Raw genomic sequence first — 17,116 nt, forward strand, 5'->3', positions numbered from 1 at the left:
TCAGGGTCCTGTGAGACCTTCATGTATATATGTAAATTACCTACTGTATATAACTCTCCTTGACCTTGAATTTATTGAAATAATTTCGCCGTACCGTGTTGTCACTTCCACACTTTTGTCACTGCGCCGTTCACTTTTTCATTTTTTTGTCAGTGCATATGTGTTAGTTATGGTTATTTTGAATTGTATATACCTTTGTGTATCCAATTATTAAATCTGTTCCTTCTTTACCTTGGATCTCTCTTAATTTTGCCCTTCCCTTGATTGAATCGTGTTTTGATTGGTCCCTGTATTCATTTTTCCTGTTGAGACATTGTTTTTTGTTATTATTTTTCATGTACTCAGCCATCCTGGAATGGAGACCAAGTGCGTAGTCCACTATGTCCAGTTTACGGGGTTTGAGAAGTAACTCCCATCCCTCCTTCACCAGACACAAAGGACCTCTGACAGAATGGCCAAACAAAAGTTCAAAAGGGCTGTAACCAACCCCCTTTTGAGGCACCTCCCTGTATGCAAATAAAAGGCAGGGCAAAGGGATGTCACATCTGCGCCTAAGCTTCTCTGGGAGACCTTTCATCATGCCCTTTAAGGTTTTGTTGAATCTCTCAACTAAACCATTGCATTGTGGGTGATAGGGTGTGGTGAATTTGTAATTGACTCCACACTCCTTCCACATTGCAGTCAAGTAACTTGACATGAAGTTTACCCCGCTGTCAGATACTACCTCCTTAGGAAATCCCACTCTGGAGAATATCCCCAAGAGGGCCCTTGCCACCACAGGTGCTGTAGTGGTTCTAAGAGGAATGGCTTCTGGGTACCTGGTGACATGGTCCACCACCACCAGGATAAACCTGTGTCCAGAGGCAGTTTGAGGATCAGTGGGACCAACAATGTCAATCTCTACCCTCTCAAAGGGAACCCCCACCACAGGTAGTGTTATCAGGGGGGCCTTTGTGTTTCCACCTGCCTTGCCACTGACTTGGCAGGTCACACAGGAGCGACAAAACTCCTTAGTGTCTTCTTGTTCTGGCCCAGGTGCCCAGGTGTCCTGCTAAGGGATATCATGGGCTAGTGTCAATAGGAAGCCCCTAAACTTCAGAGGTATAACCAACCTCCTGGAAGCACCAGGCTTGGGGTCTCTACACTCTGAATAAAGGAGTCCATCATCCCAATAGATATTATGGGTGCCACTAGCATTTCCAGCAGCCTCAGCAGCAGCTTGCTTTCTGAGGGGTTCAAGAGAGGGTCAGGTTTTCTGCTCCTGGCTCAGATCTTCCCTGGAAGGCCCCCTGTCCCCAATAACTCAACCTGAACAGGTTCAAGCTCCTCTGGGACAGTTCCTTCTTCAGGCTCAAAATCATCTCCCTGAGGAGACTGAACTGTCTTATGAATCAGGGGGGAAGGCACTGCCTTAACCCTACTGCTCCTCCTCTTGGGAGGCACCTGGTCCATTGTTCCAGAATCCAGGGCCTGTCCAGTGTTAGACATTTTGGCCTGTGACCTAGTCACAGCAAAGACATGAGCAGGGATCCCTAGCATTTCTGCATGTGTCCTGAGCTCCACTTCAGGCCAAGCTGAAGTTTCCAGATCGTTGCCAAGCAAGCATTCGACTGGTAGGTCTGCACTCACCACAACCTTCTTAATGCCAGTTACCCCTCCCCAGGAGAAGTTAACTGCCAGAGAATGGTCTGTCCTGACATTGCTAGCATTGGTCACTTGGTACATTTCACCAAGTATAATCTGCCCAGGGTCCACAAGATCTTTTGTCACCATTGTGACCCTTGCTCCTGTGTCCCTGAATGCCAAAGTCTCTTTTCCATTAATCAAAGGCTGCTGCCTGTATTTGCCCAAGTTACTGGGACTCACAAAGGAGGACATATTCATGCCTCCATCACAGACTAGGACAGCCTGAGTCGGAACTCTGACTAGGCCAGAGTCCAGCTAAGAACCCAGGGTTAACCCTACTACACCCTTATTCTGAGTATTACCACCACTGATTGTAGCTTCACTAGGGGGAACAGTTGCCTTGGGGGCAATGGTGGCCGGTGTTGAGTCTTTGGACTTGGTGCAATCACTAGTCCAGTGAGTTTTCTGCTTACAGATCTTGCACCATGGTTTCTTTTGGCCTTTTCCCTTGTTAGACTGTGAATCCCCACCTGAAGAAGATTTTTTGGGACCTTGTGAAGACTTCTGGTCTTTACCCTTCTCCCCATCCTTGTCAGAGTTTTTGGAATATTGCTTCTTGGGGTCACCACCTTGGTTCTGTACCTTCTGCCTCACCCTGGTTCTGACACATTTGTGCGCCTTCTTTGCCAATTCTTGGGGAGAGGTCAGATCAGAGTCAAGCAAGTTCTGGTGTAGCAACTGATTTTGACAGTTATTAAGAATCTGCACCCTCATGATAAGATTATACAATCCTTTGAAGTCACACACCTTACTGCTCAATAACCAGCCTTCCAGAGCCTTGGTAGCACAATCTACAAAGTCCACCCGGTCTTGATTTTGTGCCTTTTGGGTATCTCTGAACTTTAACCTATATTGCTCAGTGGTTAGGCCAAACCCTTCAATCAATGCACTTTTCAGACTGGAATAATCATCAGCATCCTCCTCTCTAACAGTGAGAAGCTTATCACTACTTTTGTCTGCAAAGGAGAGTCACAAGATTGCTTCCCACTGCTCCTGGGAGACCCTTTGAACTTTACAGGCCCTTTCCAGTGCAGTTATCCAATTGTGGGTGTCATCCCCACTCTGGAAGGGAGGGACAAGGTTATTTAGGTTTCTAAGGTCATGAGACCTCTCCCTGTCTCTAGGGATGTTGCTGCCCCCATGGGACTCTAGTTCCATCTTTTTTCTAGCTCTATAGGGCTCTAGGGCCTTCTTATCTAGGACTACCTTCTGCCCTCTGATGTGAAGCCGGGCTTCCTCATACCTCAACAGTCTCTCCCTTCTCTCTGGTGAGGTTTCCCTCCTATGAGAAGAAATAGAGGTCCCTATTGATGAACCAGAATGGTTAGACTCCACTGAGGGAGATCTTGACCTTCTAGGCCCACCAACAACTCTTCCAGGAGGGACAAAGAGGGGTCCATTGCCTAACGTTAGGCCCCAGGGGCGAGCCAAACCATATACTAAAATAGTAGTATAAGAACCACGACTTAACTAGACGCAAGGCCTAGAGCCTGTAGAATCGCTGGGACCCCAAGGAACCACCCAAGGTAGTGACGCAGGGGACCCACGGAGGTCATGTGCAGTGTGAGAACACAGCCATGAGCTCCCGTTAGCTTCTATGGGGAAAGTCGCGGTTAGATTTTTAAAGATTAGGGACACTTAGAAATGAGTCAGGACCAAACCCTTTGGGACTTAGGAAGTTCTAGGGTCAACACCCACGGGAGCACCGGAGTACTCGTGTTACCTCACCCAGGGAAGCCAGGTGGATAGGTGTCAAATGGAGTTGGGTCGCGTAGTCGATTTCAATGGGAGCCAGCAGGGAAGTGCTGCTGCCGGGAAGATGCGAAGTGTCCAAAGAGATCCAAGCCTGGATCGAAGTCGAGAAGAACCTGAAAGCAGAGGGGACAGAGTCTGGGTCACTAGCCAGATAGACGAATGCCCACTGATGTCGGGTGTTTCAGGTGAAGAAGGTGAAGCTTGACTCTTCAGCCATGAGGACCAGGAGGCGTTGAGGATGACCAGGAGCTGGATTCGAGCTGTACCACAAAGGATGTCGAGTGCTGCAGCGTCGGGGTCCGGATTGGACTCACCAAGTCTTGGCAACAGCAACCCACGCAGATAGGAGAAAGATGCTTAGGGGCAGACCAGCAAGGTCTGAGGGACTCACCACGCGGTGGGGACTCAGGGCATGTCTGGAGCAACCAGAGAAGCCCAAAGAAAATTAGTGTTGCCTTCACAGTGACCCACCAGTCGACGGACCAGGGATCGCAAAGGAGCCTCAATCGGAAATGCAAGAAGAGGGCTCACGGAACACTCGTGGAGTGTAGGCCCACAATCTTTGGTGCAGATGGTGCTCGGGGCGTGGGCTACAAGTAACCCAAAGCATGACTTTGGGAGATGTCAGGAAGTCAATGCACTTGCAAAGGTGCACGGTGACCAGGAGTTCTGTTTCCACGCTACTCACGAGGGCTGCGGGTCTCAGCTTTGCTGGGGACACGGGTCGGCCTCTGAGATGTCTGGAAATCCTCTTCCTGGGCTGCAGGTACTTGCAGGTACTTCGAAGTCCGGCGGGAGCTTCGAAGATGCAGACCGGCAATTGCTTCGTTGGTGCCTGCCAAGCAGGGGGTCACTCCTTGACCCCAAGGGAGATTTCTTCAGTCCTCTAGTCTTTAGAGCGTCGAAGTTCCAGGATTCAGCTACAGAGTTTCGTCCAGGGATATCTAAATTCCTGTTGCAGGGGTTCCTTACTTATACCTAAGAAAGGGGTTGGACTTACTCCAGGGACCCACCTATGGGAGGGTTTGGAAAGAGGAGTGGCTACACCCATTTCCTTTGTCCAGTTTAGCGCCAGAGCAGGGGCTGGTAGCCCCTGAACCAGCTTGAGCTGGACTATGCACAGGGACACCAAATGTGTCCCCAGTGCAGGACTTCAAAGCACTCTGAGAGTGCTCCCACCCAGCCCCAATACACATCAGCCTGTCTGGGAGGTGGTTGAACCTCCCTGTGACAGGAAACCTATTGTCCAGGCCTCCCCTGCCGGAGTTTCGGTCAGCAGCAGGAGGCCTGACCCGTGTCTGTGGCTGCAGCATCCATTTTGTGATGCCGGGGCTCTGTTAAGTTGATACCGGGTATACAGAACTGGCGGGGGGATAGGATTCCAAAGTGTTTGACACCAAACACAACATGTTTCTGTGCAGCCATTCCAAAGTTATCATTTACCGCGAGGTTTTAATGCACATAAGAGTATATGGTCAGGCTGCACTACAAACAGCATCAGAGATTGGACTCCGAACGCTGCGGAGGGGCTCTGCTCATTCAGGGGCACCCTCTCACATAAGAACCAAGCACTCTGCCTTCAGGATTGATAAGGCCTGCCATAGGAGTGACTTATAGGTTTATATGTGTGTATATATGTAGTGATACAGTTAACCTATATCACAGTAAGGGGTGCATGCACCACCTTACTCAAGCTGCAGTAGCAGACTTGCGGTGTCATTTTAGAAGGCTGCCCAGGGTTGGCATAATACATGCTTCAGCCCCTGGTAGGCCTCTGGGGTACCTATGCCCTGGGTACACAGTATACCATATACTAGGGACTCACAAGGGTACCCCAGAATCCAATCTGGAGTGTACCTAAGGTACATGGAAATCATTTTAGAGCGAAAGCAGCTAGGCTGGGGTCCTGAATAGCAGGGCCCCAGCCAGACTAAAGTTGAAAAACAGTGAAACACCAGCAAAAAGTGGGGGTAACCATAAGAGGCAGATCCTACTCTCCGACAAGTGCGCTTTAGGGCAGGCCGAACAGCCATGTTTATAAAGCTTTCCTGAACATGGTTTCCGAATTAGTCTTCCTCAGGTGGTCAGGCATAGAGTTCCATAATGTGGCGGTTTTCACCGCAAAAGCACGGCCACCGATCCTAGCCTTTGCAAAGCGAGGGATCACCAGTAAATTCTGGTTGTTAGATCTGAGTACTCTGGCCTGGCTGTATTTCTGAAGTCTCCGCTTTAGGTTTTGGGGGCCAGTATCCCTAACTGTTCTGTATGCCAAGGTCAGTGCCTTAAACACTATTCTTCTTTTTACAGGAAGCCAGTGCAAGCTGTGCACGTGTGGAGTGATACGATGTCACAGTGGCACATTCCTAATTAGCGTGGCTGTCGCATTTTGAATAGTCTGTAATCTTCTGAGCAAATACTTAGGAAGACCAAGGTAGAGGCTATTAGCGTAGTCAAGTTGAGAGGTGACAAAAGCATGCACTTCTGACTTCCTGCAGTCCGTAGGGACAAAATGAAGAAATCTACGCAGAGCCTTCAGTTTCCAGAAACACCGTGAGGAAACACGAGCAATTTGCGCCATGCCAGTGAGTTGAAAGTCAAACTTAAACCCTAGGTTCCTGGCAGAGGCAACTGGCAGTGGTGGCAGATTAAGCTCAGCTGGCCACCAAAGTGCCGACCCAGGGGGAGTGGATTGATTAAAAAACAGAACCTCAGTTTTGTCAGTGTTTAGTTTTAAGCAGCTATCCGTCATCCATGATGAGATATTTAAGAGACATTGCTTAAAATTGGCGAAGACTGTCTCGTTGTGTTCCCTAAAAGAGAACACTAGTTGTGTATCGTCGGCGTACGAGACAACTTTCACCCCACTTTGCTCAACAATTGCTGCGAGGGGAGTAAGATCGACATTAAAAAGCGTTGGGCTCAGAGCCGAGCCCTGAGGGACACCATACATAAGGGGACTGGAACTAGAGACAGGGGGGTGGAGAAACACTTGTTGAGAGCGACCCTCAAGGAATGAACGGAACCGTGCTAGTACCATTCCCGTCACTCCTAAATGGGTAAGTCTGTGTAGAAGAATCCTATGTGACACCATATCAAAGGCTGCGGACAGGTCCAGCAGCACCAACATCGCGCAGCTACCCTGATCTACGGTTTCATGAATCGACTCAGCCACTTCAAGCAGAGCTGTCTTCGTGCTGTACCCCGACCTAAATCCAGACTGAGAGTCGTGCAGATGGTTTTTCGACTCCAGGAAGTCTGAAAGTTGTCTCTGGACTTCTTCTTTTTCCAGAATTTTGGCCGGGACTGGGAGAAGAGATATTGGCCTCATTTCTTTTAGCTCTGCTGGGTCAGCGTCCTCTTTCTTGGGGATTGGCTGGACATATGCTTTTTTCCAGCTGGTTGGAAAGACCCCCGTTTCTAGTGAAGAGTTCCAGATGGAGTTCAGTGTCAAGTTAAGCCAGGGGGCGAATAACTTAAACAATCCAGCCGGGCAGGGGTCCAACGGGTAACCTGCTTTTATTTTGTTTAGTTCCACCAGTGAAGCTTCCGGACAAAAAGGGACGGAAATCCGACCATGTGCTCAAATAGTGTGGGTTATGTGCTATCAAATCAGATAGTCACAGAGATGGAAAGGATGAATAAAGAGTCAACATTTTATTCTGGAAGAATGTAGCTAAATCTTCACAGAGCCATTGATGGGGAGATTGTACTCTTCAGGGCTTATGGTTTCATAAAACCATGCACTATCTTAAAAACTTCCTTTGCGGAATTGTCAGAGGACATAATCTGCTTTGCGACGTAGTCCGTAATGGACTCAGGTTTTAGGCTCTGAAATTTCCTCAGTGCTGCTTTATATTCAGACTTGGCCCAAGGTTCATAGTTCTTCCGCCAGGCACGCTCCAGCCTCTTACATAGGCTTTTCTCCGTGCGAAGCTCCAGGGTAAACCAAGGGGCCGAAGGTTTATTTCTGGCCAATTTCATAGTCTTAATTGGGGCTATTTTATCAAGAGCTGAATCAACCCAGCCATTGAAGATAGAAGCATAATGGGTCGGATCACCTGTAAGCTTACGGGGGATATTTTGCAGCTCACAACCCATGGATTCAGGTGAAATCTTTCTCCAATTTCTCCTGTCCTCGAATGTTGATCTAACCTGATTATTGCAGGCGGCCCACGTTAATTTAAAAGGGATCAGCCAGTGATCCCACCAAGTCACAGGTAAAGGATCCTCTGCCTGTAGTGTATGGTCTTTTGTGAAAAGTAGATCAAGCGTGTGGCCAGCCCTATGCGTGGGTAGTAATACCTTTTGAAACAGGTTTAGCCCCTTGAGGGTATCAGCCAGCTGAACCGCTAAGGGGCAGTTCTCGTTGTCCATATGGACATTAAAATCACCAAGTACCGTGAGGTTAGTATGTCTTAGTGAAAGGTTGGCAATGGTATCATACAACTTCTGCCAATGGGCAGTTAGTGCATTCGGGGGTTTATAGACCAAGAGTTCTGCCATAGAGGAGATCGTAGAGAATTTAATACAGAAGGATATGGTCTCAATTGCCCCGGTATCTTCAATTCTCTTACACAATATCTCCCAGCCTTCTCGCATAATCACGGCAAGGCCGCCGCCTAGTCTGTTGCCAGTCCTATCAGCTTTGGTCATTCTGTATCCTGCAGGAATGGCCAGAGATATGTCTGGGTTCGAGCTCTCTCTCAGCCAAGTTTCAGTTAGAAACAAGACGTCCCAATCATTAGTCTTTAGAGTGAGCCAAATATCACTTGCATGTTTAGGGAGAGATCTACAATTAATAAGGCACGCCCTGATAGAAAGCCTGGAACTAGATTTAGATGTGGATACTGTTAGATCTGGGGGTCTCTAGTTGGCAGAGGTAGGTACCACTGTCCAAATAGGGACCCTTGCTTCTAGTCAGGGTAAGGGGGATACACTCTTTAGATAACCCCTGCTCACCCCCTTGGTAGCTTGGCACGAGCAGACAGGCTTATCAAAAGGCAATGTGTAAAGTATTTTTACCGACACTCACAGTAACACAGTGAAAACACCACAAATGGACTCCACACCAGTTTAGAAAAATAAAAGTATTTAATCTAAACTAAACAAGACCAAAAGGAAAAAAATCCAACATACACAGTTCAAGAATATGATTTTTAAAGAGTTCTAGGGCTTGCGTCCAAATAACCCACAGTTGCGTCACGTTTAGCCCAAAGTACCCGTAGATGTGACAAAAGTTCCAAACGGAAGCAGCAGCGTTGAAAAACAAGCGATGCGCCACTCCTGAGACCCTGGGGAGGCAATGCGATAGCCCCGCTGCACGCAGCAGGCGTGTTGCATCGAATCTGGTATGTATGGGGAGGGATGCGATACCTTGTATGGATTCTAGTGCGCAGGTTCGGTAGGAAGCTTCTCGCACAAGCACGATGCGACGATCTTCGGGGCGGCGACGATCTCAGGTACGGCGGCGATGCGCCGCGCACCGTCGATCTTCTCCTCTCGCGGCCCCTCGATGCGATGGCTCTGCGACTATGTTCACAGCGATGTGATGCGGTCTGCAAGCAAGCGGTGCGAAGATCTCACCCAGTGAAGACAGGCTCTGCGACGATACTCGCAGCGACAGGAATCTTCCCGCACCGGGGCGGTGCGCTCCGCAAGCGAACGATGCGTCTGTTCTTGCAGCGGCAACAGGCGCTGCGACAATCTTCGTGGCGACAGGAATTTTCTCGCACTGTCGACGATGCGCTCCACAAGCAAGTGATGCGTGAAAATTGCAGATCTTCTTCTTCTTCTTCTTTTCTTCTTGTCCAGCTCCCCAAACAGCAGGCACAACTTCCAGAGGCCCCACAATTGGATCAAGCACTCTAGGAAGGGCAGGACTCACTCAGGCGAGTTCAGGGGGGAAGCTGGGGGTGAAGTCCTTTTATTCCTGGGACTTCTTAACAGGAGGCCAGCTCTCCTCAGGCCCTTCGAGATCTCTTCAAGCAAGGGGACACAGCAGCAGCAAAGTCCTTCCCCTTTCCTTGGCAGCAAAGCAAATGCAGGTCAGCCCACAAACACACAGCAAGACAGTCCTTCCTCTTCAGTCTTCCAGCTTTCGTCCATGGAAGAGATTCCTTCTTGATTCCAGGATGATCTAATTTTCTGAAGTCTGGGTAGCCCTTTTTATACCAATATTCCTTTTGTTCTCTGAAGGCAGAGAGGCCTTGGCCTAGCAGAACCAGTTCTGGTCAGTCCTAGAGCACTTTGTTTACTTGACTTCTCCTTTCCTTTGAGAGAGAGGGGCAGGGTCATCCGCCGCCCAGCAGGAGGTGGAGCCAGCATTGTGGAAGGCAGGCACAGCCCTATTCAGGTCCTTCCACCACTCAAGATGCAGATGGAGCAATTCAGCCTAGGGCTGACTCACTCAGCTTCTGGGAGCCACCCCATCCCCTGTCACTCACAAACCAGACAGTCAATTCACAGGCCAAGGCACACAGGAAGGTCAGACAAGAAAACAGCCACTTTCTAAAAGTGCTCTTTTCAAACACAGGATTTAAAAACCATCCTTCCTAAAAGATGTGTTATTAAATTCTGAGTTCAGGGATACCAAACTTTAATTTTCTATCTTGCTCCTATGGGAAGATATGCAGGTAAACCTTATACACATCATTCTCTATTATAGCCTAGGGGCAAGATAGCCTTTAAATAGTGAAAAACGAAAATGTCTGTAATTCACTATCAGAACATGTCACCCACACTAGTACATGCTCTATCTTTCTCATACACTGCACCCTGCCCAGGGGGGTAACTAGGGCCTTCCATAGGGGTTTCTAATGTGTATAGAAAGGGAAGGGTTAGGCCTGGCCAGTGTGGACACTGGTCAGGGCAGCATGGCAGTTAGCAACTGCACCCAGGCACCGCGGTGGCAGGCCTGAGACACCATTTTAGGGCTACTCATGTGGGTGGCACTATCAGTGCTGCAGGCCCACTAGTAGCCTTTGAATCACCAGCCCTGGCACACTTGGTGCACTTTACTAGGGACTTCCTGGTAACACAAATATGCCAAGCATGGATAACCAATTACAAAAACAATTTACCTAGGGAGCACTTGCACTTTGACACTGATCAGCAGTGGCAAAGTGCCCAAAGCATCTAAACCAGCAAAAACAAAATCCAGCACAGCGTGAAAAATACAGGAGGTAGAGGCAAAAAGTCAGGGGAAACCACGCCAAAGATGCCAGGTCTAACAGATACAATATTCAATGCTCGCACAGGATTATTGATATGCCTCCTTCGATGTAGATGCATTATATCCAGTTTGAAATGGCAGGTCCTACAATGTAGCTCGTAATGGCAACGCTCCTTATCCCCCGCCAGCCCCAAATCAAAAAACGTAGGCCTTATACAGCCCAGTGTTGAGATGGCAAGTAGCTGCTCTCTGGTCCAAACAATCCTAACTAGAGGAGAACAACGAGCAGCATGGCAGGCGCTGGCCGTGATCCGGACATAGGCGGGCTTTCCCTCGGCATGGCAGCGGTGCGCCTGCTGCGCACGTCTGCTGCGCGCTCGCGACAGCCTCCGTATTTATGGAATAAGCGGCTGAACAACTAGCCCGCTGACCGCACTTCCCAAAATGGCGGGTTGCTATACAACCCCCAGAGTAGTAGCAGTCCTAGTGAAAGCGCATGTGCAAGAGCGCTAATCTTTGCAGAATACAGCATACAGGTAAACAGATAACAAATAGTAATATTGTTCTGCACTGTGCATACTTATGGGTCATTGAACCACAATAAAGTTGGAATGAATGAACGAATGAATGAATGAAAAAGCAGCTTCTTTGTGATCAGTGTCCTTGTGGCCGAGTTTTTAAAATAAATGTACACGTTGGCTGTCAGAGGCTGCTCTTCATAACTCCGCCCTATTTCTCCTGCCACACCTTGACCCCCCTTCCCCCGCCCCATTAGGGATTCTGGGAGTATTATTCTCTGATTCCAGCTCTGTACATACAGCTGTTTCACCTGCAGGCATTGGATTAAAGGCACAGCAGGTCACACTTGGCCATTAATCCTTGCAGAGTACATAAGAGAGTGGTTTAAGTGGGAGGCTCTCTCTGCTTGTTGCTTCTTACCCTTCTCCTGCTTGCACAGAGGTAGACGCGTTCGTACAGATGTCAAACTCTGATTTACTTGATTCCCCCAGTGACTCCATCCTGTTGCCCCAGTGACTCCTCCACGGGGTCCCCTACTTCTGCTGGATGAATAGTGTTAGAAATGGGGATCTCTAGTTGGCAGCGGCTGGCGCCAATGTCCAAATAGGGATCCTTCTTCCTAAGTCAGAGTAAGGGGGCAACACCCTTTGATAACCCCTGCTCAACCCTGTGGTAACGTAGCACAAGCAGCTAGGCTTATCTCAGAGGCAGTGTGTGAAGCATTTATGACCATACACAACAACGCAGTGAAGACACTACAAAGGGACACCACACAAGTAGCTATAGAAAAATAAGTATCTTTATATAGGCTTAACACAAGGCTCAAAAGCGATCAAGAAGCTACAATGCACGTAAATATAGATTGACTTAAAAAGCAATCAAAGCACTCATAGCGATGATTCTCGTAGCCCAGACAGATTCGGGCTGGCCCCACGTTCTCAGGAGACAAAGTAGACGTAGCTGAGTTGAAGTTGATGTAGTTTATTCAGTTCTCAGAAGTAGTTACAGCGAGCCCCTGAGTAGAGTAGATACAGAGCAGATATAGAGCCCCACCAGGAGCCGCCTCCTAGCTGCTCAGCCCATCTTCCAACTGACTCACACACACCAGGCACCCAACTATTCCACTCACACTAACAATCTACACGGAACACTCACACTGGCTGAGCAGCTAGGTACAGGTTGAAAGGGAACATATTAACATAACTGGAGGATACTACAAACAGCTCCTCAGCTGCAGCGTCCCACAATAGCGATAACGATGATTCTCGTAGCACAGAAAGATGCGGGCTCTCAGCAGCAACAGCTCCTCAGCTGCAGCGGCCCACAATAGCGATAGCGATGATTCTCGTAGCACAGACAGATGCGGGCTCTCGGCGGCAACTGCTCCTCAGCTGCAGCGGCCCACAATAGCGAGGGCGATGATTCTCAGCCCGCGTTCCCCTCAGTAGACCCAGAGGCTGTGAAATTCTCAACAGAGGCCTCACCTGCGAGTAGAATCCCCCTCAAATAGGAATTCAGAAGGCTGATGGGTGAAATCTAATGTCCCTGAGACTTCAGCAGGAGGCAAGCTCAAATCAGGCCCTGGGGTAGTTGCATCAGCAAGATGGATGAAAGTTTCAAAGTCCTTTCCCTCTAGTTACATGGACATAGGTTCGTCTTGACATCCAGAAGTAACACACCGGGTAGGGGTTTTAGCACAGATATTTATACCCCAAACGTCTTTGTTCTCAAAAAGTCACAAATCACTGAACCCAGCCAGAACCAGTTCAGTGTGGTCCTGGAGCACTTTGTTTACAAGGCTGCATCCTGCCTTTCAGGGAGAGGGGGTCTGCCATCAGACGCACAGTGGGAGGTGAGGCCATCATTCACCTTGTCAGGCACTGCCCTGCTCAGATCAAAGGGTCACCCCTCCCCATACTCCAACTGCAGATCTCTATTCAATCCAGGTCGGGCTCAGCCTGCCCTGTCCCTCCAAAACCAGACAGCCAATACACATAACAGTGGAGCACTCTGGAAGAATTAGGCAAGAAAATACCTACTTTCTAAAAGTGGTATTTTCAAACACAGAATATAAAAATAATCCTCCCTGAAAGATGTACTTTAATATTCTGAGCTCAGGCATACTACATTCGGCTTTCCTATCATGTTCCTTGGATCAGATAGCATTATAGGATGTAATAATCAAACTGCCCATTCTGGCCTAAGGAAACAGATAGCCTTGCAATACTGAGAAACAAAATGGAGTGTAATTGATTGATTGATTGATAGGGAATTTATAATGCGCTACTTTGCCCGAAGGCGTCCAGGCGCAACTGATGGAAAGCAATCAGCCAGATCCAAGATAAGGGGCCAGATGTATCAAAGGGTTTTACCCATTCTGTGTCTATGGGAAAATGTGTTCATACATATGGCCCAAGGAGAGGAAGAAGCATTAAGGGTAAGCTTCAGAGAAAAGCAAAGTTTTAAGGCCTCTGCGAAACAGAGTAAGAGATTCCTGATTCCTGAGATCAAGGGGAAGCTCGTTCCAAAGTCTGGGGGCAAGAGCGAAGAAGGCCCTGCCACCCCACCTTGCTTTCGCAACACGTGGGACAGTTAGCAACTTCTGACTGGCGGATCGCAGGGCCCTACCTGGCGTGTAGTACGACAGCAGAGACCTAATGCCCTCGGCCCCTGCGTCATGAAGAGCCCGGTGGATGACAATCCGGGTTTTAAATTTTATTCTGGCATGCACCGGGAGCCAATGAAGATGTTTCCTGATCGCAGTTCCTGAGGAGCGTCTAGGGGCATTAACGACAAACCTTGCTGCCGCGTTCTGGACCACTTGCAGCCGATGAACCAGTTTGTTGCTCATCCCAAGATAAAGGGCGTTGCAGTAGTCCAAGCGCAAAGATAGGAGGGCAACCGATACTTGTTTCCGGGCGTCAGGGGTGAGGTCATGGGTGAGCTTTCTCAGCACCCTTAGGACCCCACAGCAGGTGGAAACGGTCCTATACACTTGCTTATCAAAGGCAAGTGACGTGTCAAATAGGACTCCCAGATTTCGGGCAACGGGGGATGGCTGGGGGCATACTCCCAGAGTCGATGGCCACCAATCGGCTGACCAAACCTCCTTGTTTCCCCCGAACACAAGGATCTCAGTCTTCTCCCCATTCAACTTTAGGAAGTTTGACGTCATTCAACCTGCCATGGCCCCCATACAGTTCCTAAAGTTTAAGCCCGTGGACCCAACAGATTGTGACAGGGAGACCATGATTTGGGTGTCATCGGCGTACGAGAGTACTTCCAGTCCAAAGGACCTGACAAGCCTAGCGAGTGGGGCCACATAAACGTTGAAAAGTGTAGGGCTCAAAGAAGAGCCCTGAGGGACCCCGCACTGCAAAGGCTTGGCGGTGGAGAGGAAGTCACCCAATTTAACCCTTTGCTCCCTGTTGTTAAGAAAGGAGGTAAGGAGACTAAGAGCCAGACCCTCCACCCCCATCTCACTGAGACGGGAGGCCAAGATAGTGGGGGACAGGGTGTCAAACGCGGCTGTAAAGTCGAGCAGGATCAGAAGGGTGGTCTGACCCCTGTCGACCTTAGCGCGGATATTATTGACCACCACTGTAAGAGCTAACTCAGTACTATGCGCTTTACTGAAACAGTGCTGAGATGGATCAAGCAGGCAGGTTTTATCAAGAAAGGCGCTGAGATGGAAATTCAGATGAGCCTCCAACATCTAGGCTGGGGCAGGGAGAAGGGAGATGGGACGGAAGTTCTTTAAAGTCCCAGGGTCCAAAGTGGCCTTTTTTAAGAGGGGCTTTACAATAGCTGTTTTCCAGTAGGCTGGAAAAGCACCACTGGATATAGCCCTGTTCATAACTGCCAACAGGGGGGGGATGAGAGTTGCCCTACAGTTTTTTAAGACTTTGAGCGGACAGGGGTCAAGAGGAGAGCCTGACCTAAGAGAATCCAAGAGTTTATCGAGGTCCTTGGCCGTGAGAAGGGGGAAACTGGGGTAGGTTTCGATAGGGAGAGTAGTATTCCCCGAATCGGGAGAGAAGGCCCGAGTCAAATTGTCCGTCTGGAGGGCTGTGTAAATGTCTAAAATTTCGGTGTGGAAAAAGGAAGAAATCTGATCACAGAGTTCTTGTTAAGGGACAATGGGGTCTGGGTGATGGACAAGGGGTAAGGTGTCTACAATTTTAAACAGGTCTCCAGGGGAAGTAAGAGAGGAAGTGAGGTTAGAGAAATAAGATTGCTTTTCAACCAGCACCGCCGCTTTATAGCTCTTAAGAAGATTTCTATGCTTAGTCCGACCTTCCGCATCGGGCTGTGCTCTCCAGAGCCTTTCTTGCCTCCTACATGCCTGCCTCTGAACTGAGAGAGTCGGAGTACCAGGGCGCTGAGAGGCGTTTCCTGGCGCTATATAGAGATTTGAGGGGGGCAAGAGTGTCCACTGCCTTTGCGATAGTGCTCGCAAGCTCCCGTGCCGAAGAGTCGATATCCTGAAAGGGAAGAGACTTGAAATTGGCAATGAGGGGACCCAGGGATTGATCAGTCAACCCCCGGAAGCTCCTCTTCTGCACCCAACAGTTTATATCTTTTCTAGGGGCGAGAGAGGCACAAGGAGTGAATTCCATAGAAACTGCGTTATGATCGGACCAAGAGAGGGGAAAGGAAGCACCCAACTCCAATCTAGGGTCATTCGTAAAGACTCCATCTAGCGTATGGCCGGCAGTATGGGTAGGAGATAATACCTTTTGAAAAAGATTGAGGGAGGCCAGCAGATCCAAGAGGAATAGCGTATCACTAGAATTACTATTTTCCAAGTGGAAATTGAAATCCCCAAGAATAGTAAGGGAGGGCCTATTTAGAAAAGGCTCTATAGCTTCCAGAAGGTCGGAGCCAAATGAGGATCTGGAACCTGGGGGTCTGTCAATAAGAATACCAGAGAAATTTTCTATGGGAGAGGAGCTAAGGGAAAAGAACATGGCCTGAAAGGAATTATAGGGAGAAGGAAGAGACTCCATGCGACAGGTAAAGGCGTTCTTATAAATAATACCTATTCCCCCCCTTTACGGCCCTCTCTATCCTGTCTTGCCATGGCATAGCCGTCAGGGAGAGCGTTAACCAAATCAGGGCCTGCTGAGTCCGAACCCCACGTTTCAGTTACAAAAACCCAAGAGGGTTTCCTTTGAGATACAAAGTCTCTGAAGGCTAAATTATTTTTGACCAGAGAACGGGCATTGATGAGAAAGCCTAATTCTTTCAAGGGAGGTGGGGGCTCCTGTGTCCCAAATTTCCTGACGGAGTTAGTAACAGGTGCCGGGAGTTCTGTCCCAGACTCCTTCAGACATCTACAGGTCAGACTATCAGGACATGCCACACAGACCAAGGCAGGTCCTACCTTTCACATACAATGCACCCTGCCATAGGCGTGACTTATATGATGCCAAGGGAAGTTTTAGGGACTGGGAAGTAGGTTCACTTCACAGTCAAAATGGCAGTTCTGGAATGCGCACAGGCTCTGCAATGGCAGGTCTGAGACACATTTTACAAGCTGCTTCTGTGGATGGCGCAATCAGCGCTGCAGGCCCACCAGCAGCATTCGGTCTACCAGCCCTGGGCACGCACAGTGCACTATACTAGGGACTAACAGGTAAATCAAATGAGCTAATTATGGGAATACCAATTCATACAATCAAGTTACAATAGGGAGCATTCGCGCTATGGCAGTGGCACAGCGCCCAGAGCATCTAACACCAGCAAACACAGAGGAGACAAAAGCGAAAGATGGAAGATGGAAGGGAGACCCACGCCAGAGGTGCCAGGTAACAAGTAGCATACACTGCAGACGGTAGTGGTTGCTGGACCCTACAAATACAAATCTGTGATCTGCATGTTACGCAGTGTGCTTTGCAGTAGACACAGTAACCCTCTGTGCTACTTTGAGTCAAAACTGTGACTGGGCAAAACACAGATCTCTGCAGGAAGTGCAATAACTGC

General features: G+C 48.9%; 2 protein-coding genes across 2 annotated transcripts in view; one reads left to right on the forward strand and one right to left on the reverse strand.

Annotated features, from left to right (window-relative positions):
• Positions 1–17,116, forward strand: part of LOC146869740 (uncharacterized) — a 507,514-nt gene that overhangs the window by 31,159 nt on the left and 459,239 nt on the right. The gene's annotated exons all lie outside the window — the stretch shown is intronic.
• On the reverse strand, positions 5,859–11,236 carry LOC146869741 (uncharacterized). Its single transcript, XM_085654587.1, has 2 exons — positions 10,678–11,236; positions 5,859–8,288 (listed from the first exon to the last, which is right to left on the reverse strand). The coding sequence occupies exon 2, from the start codon at positions 8,092–8,094 to the stop codon at positions 7,162–7,164; it is 933 nt and encodes a 310-aa protein (XP_085510713.1). The 5' UTR covers positions 8,095–8,288; positions 10,678–11,236; the 3' UTR covers positions 5,859–7,161.

The sequence above is a fragment of the Triturus cristatus genome, chromosome 1_1 (assembly GCF_964204655.1).
Source record: "Triturus cristatus chromosome 1_1, aTriCri1.1, whole genome shotgun sequence".
Taxonomy (NCBI): Eukaryota; Metazoa; Chordata; class Amphibia; order Caudata; family Salamandridae; genus Triturus; species Triturus cristatus.

Coding starts and splice junctions, on each gene's coding strand:
- LOC146869741 (XM_085654587.1), bottom strand. CDS start 8,094: ATGACCAAAGCTGATAGGACTGGCAACAGACTAGGCGGCGGCCTTGCC.